At 30.9% G+C, this 21,723-nt stretch overlaps 1 protein-coding gene across 2 annotated transcripts in view; it reads left to right on the plus strand.

The window, feature by feature from the left end:
* LOC119838370 (myrosinase 1-like) overlaps positions 1–18,864 on the plus strand; it is a 35,702-nt gene extending 16,838 nt beyond the window's left edge. Inside the window, exons 3-13 of one of the 2 annotated variants that reach the window (XM_038364299.1) lie at positions 5,135–5,140; positions 5,635–5,697; positions 6,124–6,254; positions 10,620–10,788; positions 12,549–12,819; positions 13,198–13,333; positions 14,535–14,632; positions 15,150–15,281; positions 16,352–16,525; positions 17,209–17,453; positions 18,608–18,864. In XM_038364299.1, coding sequence (XP_038220227.1) covers positions 5,645–5,697; positions 6,124–6,254; positions 10,620–10,788; positions 12,549–12,819; positions 13,198–13,333; positions 14,535–14,632; positions 15,150–15,281; positions 16,352–16,525; positions 17,209–17,453; positions 18,608–18,764 — 1,566 coding nt within the window. In that variant the 5' untranslated portion in view covers positions 5,135–5,140; positions 5,635–5,644 and the 3' untranslated portion in view covers positions 18,765–18,864. Of the gene's footprint in view, positions 1–5,134; positions 5,141–5,618; positions 5,698–6,123; positions 6,255–10,619; positions 10,789–12,548; positions 12,820–13,197; positions 13,334–14,534; positions 14,633–15,149; positions 15,282–16,351; positions 16,526–17,208; positions 17,454–18,607 lie in introns of those variants that run through there. The other variant, XM_038364298.1, reaches the window with a different exon arrangement.
* The last annotated feature ends 2,859 nt before the right edge of the window (positions 18,865–21,723 follow it).

Below are 21,723 nucleotides of genomic sequence, written 5' to 3' on the forward strand. Positions count from 1 at the left end.
GGATTCACCTCGAATGGAATCGTTCAGGACACATGGCCGCCAAGGGATCTGTATCCAACGGCTTAATGTTATAATCGTTACGGTCAGAAACCCATTTTAGTTAACCTTTGTTATACCCTTTGTAGTGTATTGTGGTTAAAATGTTTACGTTCATCTTCAACTATCAATATCTGTATATATCTGTTGGAAAACTTGCTCTGCCAATCCTACTACTGATGTCGGTAAAAAATGGTTAATTGGTTAAAAAACTGTGAGGAATGATATCAAAGCATTTGTAAGCAGATTTGTTTGTTTTCATTGATGATTTGTAAACACAACATGCATTAAGTGATAATTTTGACCTGTGATAGTCTACTCATTATTAAATGAAAAATGGTAAAGAATTTCTTGTAGTTTTTCATAGAAACTTTTCTGTAATCTAGAAATTAAAAAAAATTTAACGGATTTTAAACGGATTTATTCATTATATTATTAACCCGTATTTTCTGTAATCGAATATCGTAGTTTTAGAGTTGTTTAGCCCTGTGCCAAAATAGGTAAGCACCTACAAATGCACTCTAATATACTAAGTGCATGGCCTAGATTTTTTAGTCCAATGCACAAAGGTGTTGACTTTTTTCTATACGGTAAATAAGCTAAGGCTGGAGTTTTCTACAAGGTGAAGTTTTAATGCTATTTTTAACTACTGATTTATTTATATATTGAAGCGTCATAGTAACGTGTTAATGTCTTGTATATCAGGTTTGCTTTAAAAGTAATGATATGTAAATACTTCATCCAAAAGACTAAATCAAAAGAATTTCAAGTTAATCAACGGGTTCTGCGCGCTAGATTATATTTCGGATATGTGAATGCAAGTCGCATCTGTCGTCTAGTGTCTGCTGTCACCGCTTTATGAAATATTGGGGTTATAAATTTTTCATTACAGCATCTGCAGCAAAAATTTCCATATAATAAATATGCACACATTTATTTCATTCACATTTTGAAATGAAAATGATGAAAATATGTGCAACTCATGGATCTATCTGAGCATAATTCAAGCATCTCATCATAAAATACACACGCTTTAGCGTTGGGGGATAAAATATTATCAACAAGGGCGATACAATGTTACAAATTTAATGTTAGCTTTCTCAATCGTAGAACTGTTCTCTGACAAGTATATTTCCGGAGCAAGAATGATGTAGGAACTCCGATACAAATCTGCAACTGAATGCTTTTATTACTTACGTCTTTTATTTTCCTCTTCGCGAGCCGACAATGCTTTTAACAGCAAATTGCTTGGTGTAAAATTAAATTTAATATTATAGCGTCTGCTCGCGACGATATTATCTAAATTTGAATTTTCAGAGCGAGATCCCTAATTTATATATATTCAGTAACTAAATTTTCCATGGATACTTAAGGGAAAAGTATGCTATCTTCTTCCAATAAAATTGAAAGCTTAGTAGAGCTGGTAACTTATAGTCAGATTACCATAACTAAGTTTTGCAACCAATGCAAATCGGTGCAAAATTTCTCGCCCATCTGCACGTCTCCCGTTGGGCTAAAGTGCAAGATTGGAATTTATAATATTTGTCTAGAGACATCGGCGAATTTTATATTTATTTAGCGTTCTTTCAATTGTTTAATAGCAATAGTTTAACTTTTTGTAATGTATCTATATTATTATGAAATGTATTCAAAAACAGTGCACATGTGTAATTTGACTCTGTCGTATTCTGAAAATTTTGCATTGTGATATAATCGTTAAAAATAAAGCAGAGACAAAAATGTAGGTAACTATTTTAAGATGTGATGAACGTTTAATTTTACGATCAAAATATAAAGATCGTGTCGTGAATAAATTGCACTATATTATTTGTACTGCAGACAAATAGTAAGGATAAGTTTTTATTTCAAATCAACATAATATTACAGCATTTGAGAAGATCATCAATAAAGTTTTCATTTAATTATTAATTCAGATTTCCAGTTACGAGCTGCCGATGTTGCCAATTTCGTGCAAATGAAACTTATATAATGCCAATGAAATACGATTTGCTGTTTGTTTAAAAGTCCTCAATAATGTATAACGTAGATAAGCTCGCTACTTCTTTCATCTGAAACAAAATAAAACATCACCTTGTTGGCCAATAACCTCAAGTATCATCCAGTGAAAACATTCGATATTAAAATAGGATTGGCTTCTAAAAGTTTTCTGCACGCAAATGGAAATAAAAAAGATATTGAAAAAGAAAGCAATAATATATTTTTGGTATAATAAAAGTATTTGAGAATGCAGTCATTTGGAATCTCTCACCTCCTTGAAACATAATTTAGTTTATTATCGTACTAAATTTTTCGCTATTCTTGTTATTATCAATCGCAATGAAAAAAAAAATAGTAATTCTTAAATCATTTTATTTTAATGTTATCTTAACAGATTCAGTTAATTTTTTACTTAATCAAAAAATTGTGTTTTAAATTACATAACATACATAATATTGTGATTTTACACACACAGATATTTCTTCATTATATTATAGTACCTGGATGACCGAGCTTTGCTCGGTTTAACTTCGTGAAGTTAGATTGTTTATAAGCGTCTTTTTCCAAGATCGTTTAGGCATTTTTAAGTGAACACGTGCATTAAGAAGACACAAAACAATATAAACAATTAGTCTAACCTCAAAGCAAACACTCATTGACGTCGTTACTTAACAACGCCATCTGCTGAAACTTTAATTATTCGCCAAAAAATAGTATTATTATTCGCCAATAGATGTCAGGAAGAGTCATAATAAATTGGGACTACTCAAACGCCTCCTATTTGTTAAAAAAGTAAGTTTAAGTCGATAAAACACGAATATGACATTTTCTTAAAAAAAATTCTAGCTAGATCGATTTATCGCCCCCGAAACCCCCTATATACTAAATTTCATGAAAATCTTTGGAGCCGATTCCGAGATTCCAATTATATATATAGTTACAATTGCTGCATATATATATATATATTCAATTACATATATATATATACAATTGAATTGCTCGTTTAAAGATATAAGATATTCGAACGAGTGACGCTGCATTCTCTAACTAGTCCGAAATAAACATTTGAACCGTAATTGTGGTCATACTTTGGATGTTAACTATCAAAACAGAAACCCTATAGACAATCATATATATATAGACAATCTATAGACAAAGTTAGAAACTTTGTCTATAGAAATTTAGTACGGTTAAAATATAACCCAACCTTAACCCGATACAACCCTTATGACAGAAACATACCTGTTTTATTAACCGACGTTCCCAAAAATTCACAGGTTCTCAATGGGATGGTATTTTTTTGGCTATAAAACTCGAAAACACTGTGAGTTTAAAACTGCTTGACATGGGTGACCTTTTTTGAAGAGAATAATCATTAATTTGTTAATTATCTTTTCTAATGTTAAAGAAAACAACGTTATTTATAACAATAGGACGATTGAAAGGGATGTAAATCAAGTTATCGAGTGGTTATTCAAACGGGGTTTTATGAAATTTCATCCATTTTATAAGTTCAATTCAGTTAAAAGTTGAGATTTCGAAGGTTTCATATCAGTTACCAAGCCAACTAGTTTTCTACGTTTTGGAAAAATAATATTATTTGGACATGTTCCAAATCTTTATTTTGTTCTTATAGGAATCCTCCCTTGGGAACCGTTTTGTGGTAAGAACTTCTTATCTGATGAAATATGATCACACTTCCCATCATGTTATCTCTAAGTACTTTAATTATAAAGAGCTTTAATTTTATAGCTGACTCTGAACTACCTGAATTATATTGCGTTAAACTTCTTGAAGCAAAGGCAGGTCAAATCAAGTGGAAATAACTGAATATACCTGAAAAATATCATAATAAGTCACATTTCTTATGTATTAAATGGTCAAAGTAGAATAGAATCTTACAATAAAGGATTTGGACCCAAACAAAGGCAAAAAGAATTGAAATAAATCATTACCTTAGCGTTTTTCTTTTGATTTATTCGCATCCCACGTGAAGGAGTGTCAAACGCACCCGGTTTTCCAGTGTCTTATTATAATTTATGACCGCATTTTTTCTCTCTGAGTGATTTAACCGGTTCACCTCTGTAAATTGTGGATCGCCTTTAAAACATTTACCAAATATAACGTATTATAAATACTTAAGTATGTATACCTATATCATTAAACCTGTATGGACTTAACAAGTTGTGAAAAAATAAATGACTTAGTATTTTGTTATCGCATAATATTGTTTGCATTATATAACATGATTGTTTATGTGCGCTTGCCTGTTTGTCTTTTTAATGCAAAATAGTGACTGACTACCTGGATCACCGATTTTTTTTGACATTCTTTGAAAATGAAACCTATCTAGGTCGATTTATCACTCGGGAAACAAAGCAAATAATATTTTTTATTAAATATACACAACAATTGATCGTTTTAAAGTATATAAGATATGTTCTTATAATATCCATGAAATGAGTATTATTAAGCCAAAGGTATACTGCGCATAAAATTCCTGCAATTCCTAGAATATAATACAATAACAATGTATAATAAATTGAACAACACTATTAATTTACCAGTCAGAGTCAACGCTATTAATTTGAATTCATTTATATTTATTATAAAACAGCTGCAACTATTTTTATTTTTTAAGATATAATTATCTCGATCATTGATCCAGTTTCTACATTGAAATATATACATAAAATTTTATTTACAACGTTCATTATCATAAAAACAAACCACACCTAGTTCTGTATATTTATAATCGATCGTTTGTTTCTGTGAGTTGATCAATTCACAGAAAAAATTGATGATTGAAGTGTTCAAATTGGAGATAGGTAATATAATAGAGATGTATGGCCATACATACACGCAAAAACAACCCAATTGCATATTATTCGAGCATTGTCATAGTCCGAAGGGACGAAATACTTCGCGCTAGAATTACAACCTTACATGTTCAATCAGAGAAGAAAATTCTGAAGTTGTTATATACAAACACATTTTATGTCCTCTCAAACTTAGGGAGATTGGTTAGTGCCACATAAGCATTATTCGACTAATAGAGGATCGGACAAATGGTATTTTCAAGGACTTAAGGAAATGCTCTTACGGGCATTATCGGTTTTCAGTATGGCCTGCAGGCATGCATGTTTACTTACTACATACGAAAAGCTTTTACCCAATAGTAAATATGAACAACACAAGGAAACATTTCGTCTCCATGTAGCAGCTGTTTTTTCATATATATTTAAGATGAAGTGTTGTTTTATTATTATCCAGTTATTATGCGGATTAATCTTTTTTACCAGAAAGAATCTCTTCACCTCGTTTTGTTTGCTATATCATACCTCTTATAAAAAGGTAAAACGTTATTTATTGGCTATCACATAACGTGAGTTCTGTTTGAGTATTTCCAACTAACACATATTAATAATAATTGAACATAATAATACTATGTCATAAAATAAAATAGTGCCAGGAAGTGCCAAATGTTTGGTCGTGCAGTCATGAAAGGTATTCTCGGTGTCTAAGGGAAACCCCAGAAGGTTATTCCGCGATACTGACTACAGTAAAAATTAAATAGCCTCATTGTCAATATCTTAGTTTAGTCAGTAAAATGCAGAGCCTGAGTCGAGTCGCCCAGAGCAGAGCTCTTCTAGCCAGCTTCAGGTTTAAAATTAATTATTTTGAGACGCGAATAATCTAATAATATTTAATAATATCGGTGCTTAGAGTCAGTGCTGTGATTTAAGTGTCTATAAAAAAAAATCAATTAATTTTACGTTGAAAACGCGAGGTGTTGAATATTCATCACAACAATCAACACGGCTTTATTATCGTTGTAATTATAATCTTTATGGAGTAATGTTGTTGTATAATGTCTATTGACATAATAACAATAAATTATATTTAACATTATGTAGTATGGAAAGAATTAATACAATATTTTATACCATCAAATAAAACACATTTCTGTAACAGAACAAAAAGCTGTGATTTTTTTTTAGTTCGTTGTACATAAATCAATAATTAAGAATGATAATAAGAACTGTGTAGTGTGTACCAGTAATCTAAAACAATGTATTTTACTTGTAGCCTGCTGCTTATAGCAAATGGAGTGAGCGGGCTAGTAAACTCTGGGTTGAGCAACTATTCGTTTCCAGACAATTTCATGTTTGGAGTTGCAACGGCTGCATTTCAAATAGAAGGAGGGTGGAATGATGGTGGTGAGTACCAGCCGGCCATTAGTATAAATGACCGTTCAATGGGATTCGCTGTTTCGAATCTTCCTTCCTATGGTGTTCTTACAATCTTACATTAAGTTTCTACCATGTAGGTAGGATCAGTCTTATGCTTGACGTATGTAATTTGAATGATCTTAAGGCTCTAACATAAGATACACGCTTACGCGCTATCCACTGCATCAAGGAAGTGGTTTTAATTGAAGCTATTAAAGTATTATTTGGTTGCGGTATTAATAATTTTTAAAATACTTTAACTTTGAGTTTTATATAAATAGGCTTTATATGCAGTAAATGTATGCTTACGTAATATTTTTAGGCAGTTGCACGTTTCGATAAAATAAATTTGATGTATTTATAATCACAATGATTGAACAGCACCTGGTTAAACAAGAAACTATTCATACACTTTCATTATTATAAATAAAAATCAGGTCTGTCTGCTATTCTCTAAGATAACGCCAATTTTGAATATGTAAATTTTACATAAGGATAAAGGCAAATTTTTTGGCAGCGTTTTAGCTTTAGTTATAAAACTAAATTAAAACGCGCCGTGTGTAACAGTCTGTTTTAGTATAAATGCACACCTGTGAACATAGAAGTTAAAAAACCGTACTTCGAAACTTACAACGCTTGCAGTTACTGGTTTTTTAATGTCGTCGAGTAAAATGTTTTTTTGTTCATAATATATTGATCTCATTTAGTCATATTGTGCAATGTTCACGGATAGCTAATTAATTAATTCAGATTAAGGTTAATTTCATGTCTACTGTATTTTCCATTTAATTTGGCGGAAAATCAAAAGATATTATATTTATATATTATGTTTAGTAATAAATTAACTATAATTGCTTATACCGACAAATATTAATTCACACACAAAATAGCTGCAAATCATGGAAAATAACAAATATAGAATAAACACATTTCGAACAGACAGAAGACATATTTTAGCTAGATGATTAAATTGAACATTGAAAGTGCAGGCTCAAAATAACATATTATAAGTCAAATGACCCTACTGATTCTGCCAAAATCCTGGTATAATATAGTTGAAACAAAATGAAAATAATGTAATTCATTCAACTGTCACTTAGTCGAGTAGTCGAGAAATGTTATAGTTAGATTAGTAGTTTATAATTTATTACATGTTTATCGATTTTAAAGGAGCAATATCAAGCTTCTTGCGGACTCTCATTCCTCATTCTCATTCTCATTCCATTCGGAATGTCATTCCAAAGCGTTGTTTTGATTAGCCTTATGTTTTTCTAGAAAAAAAAACGACGTTCCCATTTAACAACAAACCCATTTAAATTCTAAAACAAAACGACACTTTACTATCAAATAACCACGACAATTGGTTGAAAACCCACAGAGCTATCGAGTAACATAACCAAAAAAAAAATACTGTCGTTTGTGAAAACTTCGCTTAAAATAATTATCACTTGATAAATCTCAACTTATATAAAAATACATGTGATTTAAATTCAATCTGTAATATTAGATAGAAAGATGCAATTTGATGAACTAATAATAATGATTTAACTTTAAACGTTGTCATTTAGACGCCTTCGGTTCCACTATCAGTGGGAAGCAAAACTTTGCATATTACTCGAATAGCGCCTGTCTAGGCTAAAATCCAGATTTGCAGACTTACTGAACGCATTACGGTTGGTTTTGTAGCATAATTTACTGCGAGTCAAATCGTGGTTTAAATTTAACCTATTTAGTATTTCCATTAATTTTAATATAGTATCTGTTTTCTAGTTATTTATAAAAAACATATTGCTATACTTCGAATTTATCACTTTGTAAATAAGCTATTTGTAAACACTGGAATAAACTAGTATTGTGAATTAATTTTATATAAGAATTCTACTCCTATTCAATTATGGGTAGGTATACCGGATGAAATCGGATCATACAAAAGGGTTCGTTATTCTACAAACAATTTAATTTTTAAATAAATTATTCAAAGGATGGACAGGAAAAGTTAAATTTTTACATATGCATTTCAAATAAAACATATTTACTTTATTTTCACAGCGATGAAGATCAGTTATATTTTGTTTGTTGTTATTCTGTTAAATATAACAAACATGCAGTTCAAATTTATATTACAATTACAAATTACATTATCATGATGTATAAACATTAATTTACCTTCGGTTACATAGCAGCATTTAGTTGAGTCAATAAAATAATAATAAAAATTTAAGAGACAGAACACAAAAACGAAAGTTTGTAAAGAGAATATTTCTAGCATCGTTTAATTAAAATACTACAAACTAAATACATAATCCTAGTTATTAGCTACATCCTTTTTTAAAGTAATTATTCAAAGAATAAACTGGGTTCAGTTTAATACGAACAATATCATTTTGCGATTAAATATCAATAATTCATACTTAATCACGTAATAGTTTCTCAAATGAATATATACGAACAAATGCAAAAATTCAGCGAATTTCATTCATTCAAATATTACAAGAAACTTACACAATTTCTTGTAATATAATTGTAACGTAAAGGTACTAAAAATGTGCATTTAAATTACATAAATTAATTGTTGTGTAATTATGTCATATATGACTTTTTGTGGCTTTAGACTAAAATATGCACTTCATGTTTTGATGTAAATTTCCATCCATACTATTTGACTGAATTTTTCTAGAAATTTGAAACCTGGACAACTCATGGATTTCTTTATTTATTGCTAATTATAATTTTCTTCCAAAATTTGACCCGGAATAATTTTCTATGTTGGTCATTTAACATCACTATAAATAACTTAATAAAACGTTTAACATTATAAGACTAAATAAAACCCTTCTTTTTCAATTTTATAATACAAGCCCTTATATAAAAATCATTCACAACCCTCAATCATATCTCAAAAAACCTATTAAACTATACTCTTCTTATTGAAAAGTTTCATCTCCAATATCTAAGATTGCAACACTTTAAAAAGAAAACGAAAATTAAACTAATATTTTTTTTTCACCGTTTCGAGCAGTGGTGGTGTAATCCACATGAAAAATCAGTTTATTTCCTGCACGCTCACCTGGTTTCGAAACCCTGAATCAACGATGTTAAGTCCGAGGTCCTCACCACTGAGACACCAGATCTTTTACTTCACGTCTGGTTTTTTTGTGAGGTTAATAAACCGTATTTCAACAATGTAACATTAATTACGTGTATGAAGACGGCTCACTTTTTAATGTATCTAAGAGATTAATAGTTACTTCATACATATAGCTATAACATAACTAGTAAATAGTACCTTATGGCGACGGATTTATTGAAATGTGGAGTCATTAAAACACTTGTAACATTTCTTATACTTTGTTATGCACCAATCTACGAACTTCTAGAAGTCAGTCATGAACTGATTTTAAATTAAGTTTTTGTGTAATTCATTAAACATGCATTATATAAAAGATTAGCTGTGCGCGAATGTGATGTTATGTAACAGCATTCCTAAATAAATACTACATATAAAAATGAAACAATTTTTCAAACGGGACCTGTTTTTCATGAGTTTAGTGTGTTCTAAGAAACTTCATATTATTAAGAATACACAACCTTGAGTAATAAATTATTAATTAACTGGCAATAGCATCGAGCATGTCAAAATATCTATTACGTCATATAGTCGGCGACTTTTTATACCTTCATAATCTATATGAAGCAAAAATTCGGCAATCAATTTAAATTTATTTTAAAGTGTTCTTTTAATACAGTGTTTTAAAAGCGTTTTCTTTCTAGATGTATAATGGTCGCATGACATTTCATGAGAGGAGTTAATAAGAAAATATCATTGCTTGAGTTTTATACTTGAATTCTTCATCAACCGCTCTCGGCTTTGGCTTTAGCTCCTCATATCCTTTCCCAAGACACAGACTATCTTTGTACCATATTTCAACTAAATCGGTTCAGTCGTTGAGATCTGAAGAAGAAACACACAAACCGACATACATATAATTACCTTCTCGTTTATACTCTTAGTAGTTTTATAACAGGGGAAGGGATAGGGACGCAAATGTATGACTATAGTTTTACATATATTATCAAACAATTAACATAATGGGTACCTAGTTACACGTACTTGGTTGCTAATTGCTTGTTTCTTGTCATGCACAGTTTTAATTGATAACACCTACATTATAAATTATTGCTTTTTAATCAATTAAAAGGGTATATTTGGTGTGCAGTAATATTATAGAATGATAATAATACATATTATTTTCATACTATAATACACATATTTATATTATAGAAAGATATTGTATGAAATTTAGATATATAGACGAAGCCTGTTTAATGTTACTTTGTGTGATTTTATTATAGGTAAAGGAGAAAGTATGTGGGACACATACATACACAAGCATCCCGAGTTCACGCTGGACAAGTCAAACGGCGACGTAGCGGCCGACTCATACCACAAATATAAAAAAGATATCATAATGGTACAATCCCTCGGTGTGGAGTATTACCGCCTGTCTATTTCATGGCCACGGTAAATATATTTTCATTTACAAGTAACAAAAACATTTTTGAATAACATTATTGACAAATAGAACTGGTTGAATTGCTTATTACAGCTTAAAAATTAACCTAAGAACTAAATAGTTTGTTCTCATAATAGGTCTTTTTAATTTAGAGAGCTACACTAAGGGTGTTTAATCGATCGTATTTAATCTCCTATCACTGCATTGGAGAAGTTTCTTTAATAATATTACAAATATTACTTCGATACCGTGTTACGAGTGTTTGATGTCGTGTAATTACTTTGCAGCCAACGTTTATTTGTTCTATTAAAAACATCAAAGGCGTTCATTATAAATTTCCTAAGGTTATTGATGTTTACCTTATATTTAGAAGGTTATACTTACATTTATTAATTTGTAACGTAATGAATATCAAAACCAATAAAATCTTATACAAATAATTACACAGCTGGTACAATTTCTTTGTAATTTACCTTTAAAAATACCAATGTATAGTTTAGTTTTATTTTTATCTGTTTCGTATTCTACAAACTCGTTATTTGATAAAATAACGATTGTCGTGATAATAATATAAATAATGGTTAACAAACTGATGTTTTCGGTAACTGTTCACAACTTATTATATAAAAAAAAGCTCTTCGTGTGTAATATACAACTTACAATTTAATAGAATAAAATTGATCTTATTTTAATAATTGGTCACATAAAGATTTCATCAAAATTGCTAAAGCATTATATATAATATAATAAGTTATATATAATATATAAGAAATACATTTCATTTTCAGTTTCGATTCGATATTTTAACTTAATAGTAAATACAATTTCGAATATAACGATAAATTAGTCTCACAGGATCACTTTCGTTCATATAACTATGAGCAGTATATAAGCAGTGCGCCCCAGCTTTGTCCGCACATGTATAACCTATAGCACTCAGGAATAAACAGCTAAAAGGCTTTTTGAAATCGGTCCAACAAACAAACAAACCCTATAACTTTATTTTAATAGTAAACAATATCACCCTATTAAATGTGATATCAGGTATTTCACAAAATATATCCTTTCCTACAAAAAAACTGGTCAGTAGTAAAAACATAGCCGCGAATAATTAATTTAACAGCAACTTTGCATCTTTTTATTTCACCTCACTATTCTAAGAACGCTTAGTTAAGAGTAATAGAATTAGTTTAGTTTAAGTTCACTTGATTCTCAAGTTGCGCTTCTTGCTTAAAGAGCTTTACTTAAATCACATTTCATAACCAGCAGAGAGAAAGACATTTTATAATTTGCGATATCGCCTCGCAGTCGAAGCTGCATTTATCTTTGTTAGAAAATTATGTGTTAGCAACATGGTTTTGTAGATTGATTCGATTTATTCTAAAAAAAACTAAAAATTTTCTATCTGATAACAATGATTAAATATAATGCTTTGTAAAATTTTATAAACATCCATCCATACTTACAAGCTTTCTTTGTTTCTAATAGTAATAGGACAGAATATTTATACTAATAATTTATAACCTACTAATATTTAATATGGCCAAATAAAATGTGATGAATGAGAATTAATGAATGATTTCACACTGCTTTCGTTAATCAAATATTGCAATGATTAATCATTCGAGACACCGATGTTAGAACACAAGTAAATTAATCATAATTCATGCAGAATATTACAGTTCCATCAAATAACAACGAAACATTTAACGTGAGCTTCCCTGTTTTGTTAATTATCAACATATTGTATAATTTAAAATTCGTGCAGGATATTACCAAAGGGAACGGATAATTACATAAATAAGGAAGGCGTTAAATATTATCGGAGGATTTTTGAAGGCCTCGTGAAAGCCAATATAACTCCTGTAGTAACTCTTTTCCACTGGGACCTGCCTACATCTCTCATGGACTTAGGAGGCTGGAGCAACCCCAGAATGGTCGATTACTTCGAAGATTACGCACGAGTAGCTTTCACTTTATTTGGAGATATTGTCAAAATTTGGACGACAATGAATGAACCCCATATTCACTGCTATCAGGCAAGTTGAATTAATTATTCATATATCTCTTGTATAAAGCATAGTTCGTACAGAGTTTTGATCCTTCAATGTACCACAACACCCACCCACTTCAATGTACTTTGAAATTAAATGAATAATGAATATATTCGTTCGAAGGTGCTTCGCTCCTTTGAGAGTTTTTGTTTATGTATCAAACCTAATTATTTCAAGGGACAAAACCCATCCAAGTACGCTTCGTAAAATAATGATTGAAATATCAATTCTATTGAATGATTATTAATTTTAACGGAATATAAAATATATAAGACATATATAAACTAGGTCGTTCAATATTACCCTTGAATATTTTGCCAAAAAATTATTGTAATAATATTTAAAAAGCCAATTTTATTTTAGGGCTACGGTAGAGACGTATTCGTGCCAGCAATAAAGATTCATGGAATTGCGGAATATTTATGTTCCCACTACATGCTGTTGGGACACGCTCGAGCTTATCATCTTTATGATAAAAAATTCAGACCACAGCAAAAAGGTACTTCAAGCATTATAGTTATAGTATTGTGTAAGGTTAAATATATCGCCATCAGTTGTCAAAAGAAACTGATGACTGAGTAACTAAATATGACAAAAAAAAACATAAAGTAGGTTTTTAAGAAAACGTTTTTTGCTCAAAATAATACAATAATGGTTGGCTACATAACATATATAATATATAGGTATGAACAATATATAGCTCATATATTAATCATACACAAAGTTTACATTACTGTTTACTGTTTATTTGATCCAATCTTGATGATAACTTCGTCAGTTTGTTATTAAGTACAAACAAAATTTAAACAAGCTAAATTGGCAGTAAACATCTGTCACTCAGTCGCCTTATTGCTATATTTAAATACATTGTTTTATTTCTGAGAAACTCGTATCTCTTAAGTTTTTAAAAGAACCTAAAGTACCCTATAACTTGTCTCCCTTGAGAAAAAACTTACAAATAATAAAATAATAAGCAATTTATACTTTATGAAAACTTACATTTAAGGGCGTGTTTTAGATTCGAGACTAAAACATTCATTTTGAGACTTTTATAGAGCAATATCATAATGATTTTATTAATTTATTTTACGTGTGAAACATAAAATAGTCTGATAAATTCATTACCATTTTTTAAATAGATTCTATTTATGAAAATAAAGACGAACTAGGTATGTATATTTGATGATGAAAATAATTGTACAATATTTTATCAGTCAGTTTCGTGAACTCATTTTTTTTATATTTTTTATTTTACTTAAACGAAATCATTGCGCGCAATCTTTTGCTTAGAACGTCGTTCAAATTTAGTAGCTACGCTAAATCGAATACGCATCTGAGGTCACAAATCGCAATGCAAGTTTTTAAAGGAATAAAAGGACCAACATTTATTCTTAAACAGACACTCAACTTAGGTTACATATTTTCTCAATACATTCTGTATTGAGAAAATATATAACCTAAGTTGAAACTTTTTATGGTGTTTTATTTATAAAAAACTTGCTACAGTAGGATATTTTTCTGATGTTTTATGCCGTTACATTCATTATTTTACCACTATGATGGAATTAGTCGAAGAAATATCCGTTGTAAATAAATCCGTAAATAATTAATAAAACGTCTTTCAAAGAAGTGTTATTGTAAACTGTTTGAAACTCACAAAAAATTAAAATGTTTAACAAGAGAATATAATATTCTTGCAGGAAGAATCGGAATAACTTTAGATGCATTTTATGCGGAGCCAAAAGACGAAAACAATCGAGACGATCTGGATGCCGCTGAGCGTTATCTCCAAATGCGGGTTCGTTTTTAGTTCATTCGTTTTTTTGAAATATTTCGGTGTGATTTTATCATGTTAAGTTTAATATATTCATCGTTATTTGACAACCAAAAAATAACGATTATAAATAGTTTACCTCTTTTCAACCTTTGTTAGACATAAGATCACAGCCTTTGCCTTAATAGTATAGATCTAGCTTATTCGTGCGTTTAATCGCATTCATCTGGACACACAAATAATGCCATTAAAATTGGTCAATCTATTTAGAGTTCAGTGACAAGCATAAGCTTAGAAGAAATATAACATATCACAGATAATAAAGGTCCCAGCAAAAGCTAACCTATAACATTTTGAAGAAACCTGAATTCCGACAAAAATAAGAAATGCAGGGTTTATCCCATGTCATTTGTACACAAGGTTGCCAATACAATCAAACAATATGTTTTTCCTCCATATTTATAGGTATAATAATCAATGTACCATTAATATAGTGCATTATCTTTCCTACTCATATATAATGGTCAATAATACATTGCAGCTAGGTTTGTATGCGCATCCAATATATTCAGAAAAAGGTAACTATCCGGATTTAGTCCGTGAAAGGATTGATAATATGAGCATAAGCCAAGGATACGCACGGTCACGACTACCGGTTTTTACAGAGCAAGAGGTGAGTGTTACACATAGTTATATTACTAGTCATACAGCATGCAAAATACAACAATAAAAATTTTAATTAAAACAACAATTTTATTGTTAAAATTCCATTCAGTATCTGATATTTCCCATTGGAATCCTGACATAAAATTCTACTCTATAGCTCTGAATGTATAATGGGGAGGTTATGTATTCTCTTAAAATAAAGCTATTTTTTCCGAGTATTTTAAAGGCACTGGCACGGGAATCTAAGTGGCTTCTGGCCTGCAACTTTCTCAAACAATTTTTTGTTGTAAACCTCTTTGGTCGCGTAGCATTATAATAATTTTCACGTTCCTTTCACTTCCAAAACTCATAACTGTTCTTTATAAGGCCCTTAAAGTGAAAAATTAACTTTCGTACACTTATTGAATATTATTGTAGTACCAAGTGTACTAATATTTTACGAAAATAAAATTATTCAAATTAGAACAACTGTATAATATCAAAAACCAAAACCATATTTGTTCCAAATCCATTAATAATTTAGGTAAATGAAACCTTTCAACTATACGATTGAAGGAGTTTAGATTGGAACGCAATTTACCATGGTATAAATAATAAGAATATCCATATTTATATTTTATTTTACCACCACCTGAATATAATTAATAGGCTGAAGTTCAGTTGAGAACTTCAAGTGTACACATGTACCAAGCCAAAAATAGATTCTTAGGAAGATTTTATGTTAAATCCTAATTAGAGCAGATTCTCAGGATGAATATAATTTATGTTTTCTGAATCTTTTACAGTCTCAGTCTCAGTTAAGTATTAGTTAGAATTACAATCCACAACCACTGTGTTTTATCTAGTCATTATATTTTCTGACCCTATAGTGTCCCAAACAATATAAAAAAAAATTGGTCTGAAAAGGTACTATAAAAGTATGTAAATTTGACAGTTACGTACTTTTTGAAAATCTCAATTCGATATTGACTGATCTGCTTAACATAGCATACTGATAAATTAAAATATGGGATGTTAATAAACTTTAAGTTGTTTGTAAACTGACCTTAGCATTTAATTGTATTTTATGTTTTTTAGGTGGAAATGCTTAAAGGAACTTCTGATTTTTTCGGACTCAATCATTACACTTCTTTTTTAATGTCTTCCTCGTCAATGGAAGATGGTTGGTCAGTGCCCTCAATAGACCATGATACTGGTGTGAAGATGGAACACCACCCTAGCTGGGCAATCCCTGGTGCTGATTGGTTGGCGGTATGTTCCAAATAGTTTATAGTATGATGATTGCTCTCACAGCACAAGTTTTATGTACCGCATTTACAACGCAATAACGTAATACCACTTTTAATAATAAACATAAAATTATAATAAAATAAGATACTTCAATTAAAATTAAAACATGTGCGTGACAGCCCCTGAATGTACCGAGAAGCTAACAACATGCTGCATATAGTTCGGACTTGCGTCTCTCCTCGTGTCTGAACAAATGTTTTTGAACGGCTATATGGATTATTATAGACTGTGTTAATACTTAGCTTATACAGCGGCTATTGTAGTCTAAGCCTAATTTCATTCACGTTAATTAAGCATATTAAAACTTTTTAATTATTATTCACTCAGCATTAGTTTCATCACATGAATACAAAATATAAAAAATAATACATTTTTATCATAAACACGTCACTTATACATAAGGAATTGTAGAAGAAAAAGTAATTTGCGGTTCTCAGGGAAAACCACATCATCGTATTAATTGAGATTTAAAAATAGTCTACAAATTATGCATAAGTTTTTGCTTTATAAAATATATACTTATTATGATATCACGAAATCCTGAATGTAAGAGTTTGCTCCCTAATCCTTATAATCGTTGTTTACTATCAGATTATTTTAAGTCGTATCCTCAGAACTTTTATATGTATGATTTGAATTTATAGGTTCATCCTCCAGGCTTTCGAAAAGTTCTTAATTGGATAACGAAGAACTATGGTACGAAAATTCCCATAGTCGTTACGGAAAATGGAATGTCAGATTTTGGAGGACTGAACGACTATGAGAGAGTTTCGTATTATAACAGATATCTAGAGCAACTGCTTTTAGCGATGCACGAAGATGGGTGTAATATTGCTGGCTATTTTGCGTGGACCTTAATGGACGACTTTGAATGGAGTGACGGTTACACGTAAGTTTGATTATTGTATTTACTAAAAATATTTAAATATAAACGTAGTTGTTTATAACTTAAAATATTTGTATCGGAACAGAAGGTAAAACTTAAGCTAATTTAAAGCCAGACAAACTAGCGACGTAACGCGTTACGTAAAAAAGCAGTTTACCCTCCCATAAAAATTTATAATAACAAAACATATCTTTATTGTTTGCCTATTCATAATATTATCTATTCAGATTTAATTTGAAAAATACTCCAATAGTTTTAAAAATTCTTTTACTATTTGAAAGGTCCATCCATACGTAAGACACATTTTATGTAATTTTTTTTTATTTTAACGCTGGGACAATTAGCCAGTAAAACATATTTAGAACGCAGGTTTGTGATTACTATGTGTAATTGCGGCAAACACATAACAAAAACAATATGTGTGATCATATTTATGAACAAAGTTGTGTGAAAACAATAAAACAAATCCATCATATTGTGTCGCAAACCTGTGAAGAGCAGTATCCATTCTTTACATTTATTTTTCTGTTTATTTCGCTGGCTCAAAAATATTCATTTGTTATTTTAAAACGTGAACTTTACACTACATTACACATTTTTGATATGCTTTATACACTATGGAGCTTCTCTAGGGAAATTAGTTAACTATTTTAGATACTGACGAGTCAGGTATATTGGATATAAAAATAAACATTATTATTTAATAGGCCTTTTTTTTGAAAATGTATTAAGGCACGATCCAATTTTTTTTTCCTCACATTCCTGAACCTGTACAACAAGTATTCTATTTCTTAGACGATATCTTGTTTGTTAAAGCTAATCAAGACAAGTAATCAAGTTAATAACAGCTGTAAAATAAACAGATTAATATGTCAAATGCAATAACGCAGTACAAACATTTAAAGGTGCACTTGTATCTTGATAATTTTTTTGTTAGCTACGTATTATGTTTTATAATCCTAATGCAAATATTTTCGTCAGTATTAATACTATAAAAGATTAGCTTCTATGTTTACTTTCATTTGCTCATCTACAAACAAGTCAACTAAAAGTTATTAAATAAATAAATATAACCATAGTGAGTACAATTTTCCTGTTAGAAAAAATAGGAACATACACGAATATATTTTTCCATTTAAAGCTAACATTTTTTACAGGGTGAAATTTGGCCTGTTCCACGTGGATTTCAAAAGTCCAGAGAGGACGCGGACTCCGAAGCTATCTGCAATCAACTTCCGCGAAATTGTGCGAACAAAACGTATCAACTTTAACTATATAAAAATACCTTCGTATAAATATCATCAGCTATTATAACATCGGATTACGTATAGTATATTTATAGAAGTGGTTATTGTTGATAAGTTATATTGTGATAATTGTAAATATTTCTGTTAAAATACTCGTGTTCTGTTTGATTCGGTTGTTTTATTTCTTGATTTAAACCTAATTCTTTAATTTCTGTTTGTAAACAAGAAAATTTTATTTTGATCAGTTTGTTCTATAAAAGACCACAACTTTAATAACAAGTGATGTTCTTCCCTCCTAAAAATATGAACGTGTACATCGCCAAAACTTTCGGTAAATAATTTTTGGATCGCTGGGCTGGAATAATATAAACCCGGCATTATTTACGAAACAGTTAATACCAAAACAGTCTTTTGAATACATTGCATGTTCCAAACTTTGAAATGAACTAGTAGACAGTAATTGATACGGGAACAGAATGTATCTAATTAGTTATTCAACAATCCGAAACCAAGATGAGTATGACAGCAAATTCCAGCTCACTCGGTAAACCCAACCCTACAAGTTTAAGTAATGTCACAAGATACTCTGCTGTAACTATATTATTAAGAGATAGTGTTCAGATAATCCAATAATTCAATTAGTTTGATTGGATATGTAAATTCACTATCGTGGAAACCTTCGTTATTACATTTTGGGTACATATTAAAAAGCATACTTTTAAGACAGATGAAGGCGATATGTATTATCACACACTCAGAATTCTATCTAGCAGAAAATCATGTACCGTTCGTGTACACATTTAAAGTTCATCGAAACACGTTGCATTATTATGACAAATGATAAATATAAAACAACCGCAATTTAAATCCATTCCTCAGTAATTATTGCTAAATGGTTTATTACGTCGCGCCGTGACTGGTCGACCTCGGAAGCCGGTACAGGAACTTTTAAATATTTTAACAATGCAGTACTTGTTCTGTGGACATATTACTTTGTTTTTTATGTAATTGGTCAGTATAACCCAAGTAACAGATAAGTCAGTATACCTAGAATGCTTTGTAAGAAGTTAAAACAAGTCCAAAAAAGCTATGACCTATATTGAATAGTTAGTACTCTTGTTACATAAATGTTGGACTAAATTCAATGGAACTAAGTCTTAACGATATTATAGCTGGAGCTTAATGTATAATAAAGTCTCGTGTCTTTTATTGGGGTCCATGTTTTGTTCATCTGTTTCATTACTTGATTTTCTTTTAAGCAAGTAGATGATTAGTTACATTTATTGACTACTAAACCGATACGTTTTATCTAAAATAAAATTTTAATTTTATAGAACTATGGGCTGACCCGACAAATGTTGTTCTGCCATTCTTTTTCCTAAGGCGTATGACAAATAGATGTTGGCCGATACTGAGACCCATCCCATATGCACAAAAATATCATTACAATCGGTGTAGTCGTTTCGGAGGAGTTTGGCAAGAAACAAAGCGACTATTTTACATATAAGATAGCCAAATAAACGTGTAGGCGTAAGGTGAAACGTACAATTCTCAAGGCACAACGCCAGCAACGTGAAGCACTGCTCCCTGGAGTGACGCAACTTATAATCCTTATCAGCCTATTTAATTCATTGCTTAGTCACACGAAGCCCACCTAGAACCTCGTTTTAAGAGTACTCCCCTTAGTATATCGCCGAAAATCGGAATCCTCGGAGTTGAAATCTCGAGTGACGTTCAGTTTCGCGGTCATTTGGAAGCGAAGGCTAAACTAGCCTCCAAAAAACTTGGTGTGCTCAGTAGATCGAGACAGTACTTCAAGCCGGCCCACCGACTTCAGCTGTGGCCAGGCTCAGGTGCGGCCGCATATGGAGTACTGTTCTCATCTCTGGGCTGGAGCTCCACAGTACCAACTCCTTCCTCTTGACCGTATCCAACGTCGAGCAACTCGAATTGTCAATGACCGTAGGCTTTCCGATAGGCTTGATTCTCTATCTTTACGAAGAGACGTTTCGTCTCTTTGTATTTTATATAGAGTGTACTATGGGGAGTGCTCTGAGGAATTGTTCAATATTTTACCAGCCGCACAGTTCCAACATCGGACCACCCGCCGTAAAAACCAATTCCATCCGCACCATCTGGATGGTTGGCGGTCCACCACCGTACGCTTCACCCGCAACTTCTTTCCGCGTACGGTGAAGCTTTGGAACGATTTACCAGCTACGGTGTTCCCGAACAATTACGACATTGGGGCCTTCAAGAAAAGAGCGTATATGTCCCTAAAAGGCCGGCAAAGCACTTGTAACACCTCTAGTGTTGCAAGTGTTTATGGGCGGTGGTGACCACTTAACATCAGGTGGCCCACCTGCTCCTTTTGCTTGCTCTGCCATAAAAAAAAAAAAAAAAAAAAAAAGGTTGTCTCTCTAATCCTGATGGTATTAGTTACAATAGCTATGTTATATGGATATATTGCAATGTTGTAGGTGTTAGCAAATATATAATTATGTAATGATATCAAAACAGACAGGGCTTCAGTTACAATCATATATCTATATAGTTACATTTACTGACTTTACAAGTGTTAAAAGTCAAATATGTGATTTACGAATAACGTATGGAAAAAAAGATGTCCATATTTATTTATTAATTTATTAAAACCATTCCTATCATTATAAAGTACTCAATGTGATCGATAGTTCAATTTATAATGTAATTACTTTATGAAACATAAGCGCTAAATAATTTAATTCACTAGTAATTCTGTTAACAATTTAGTTCCTGTGATTAAATTAATTTTCAAACCCAACATTAAACAATCTAACAGTATTAATACATTGCTTTTAGTAATAAAGCAAACTAATATATTAACAAATGAATTACATTGTAAAATGTAACTCCTGCAGTAAAATTAAGAAGTCATATAATTAAACACATAATAACGCTATCGTCAACTTATCTCCATAGCAACGACCACATAGTGATAGTATTACAAGATAACCTGCAATATGCAAGCGTGATGACAAAGAAAT

The sequence above is a fragment of the Zerene cesonia genome, unplaced genomic scaffold (assembly GCF_012273895.1).
Source record: "Zerene cesonia ecotype Mississippi unplaced genomic scaffold, Zerene_cesonia_1.1 Zces_u002, whole genome shotgun sequence".
Taxonomy (NCBI): Eukaryota; Metazoa; Arthropoda; class Insecta; order Lepidoptera; family Pieridae; genus Zerene; species Zerene cesonia.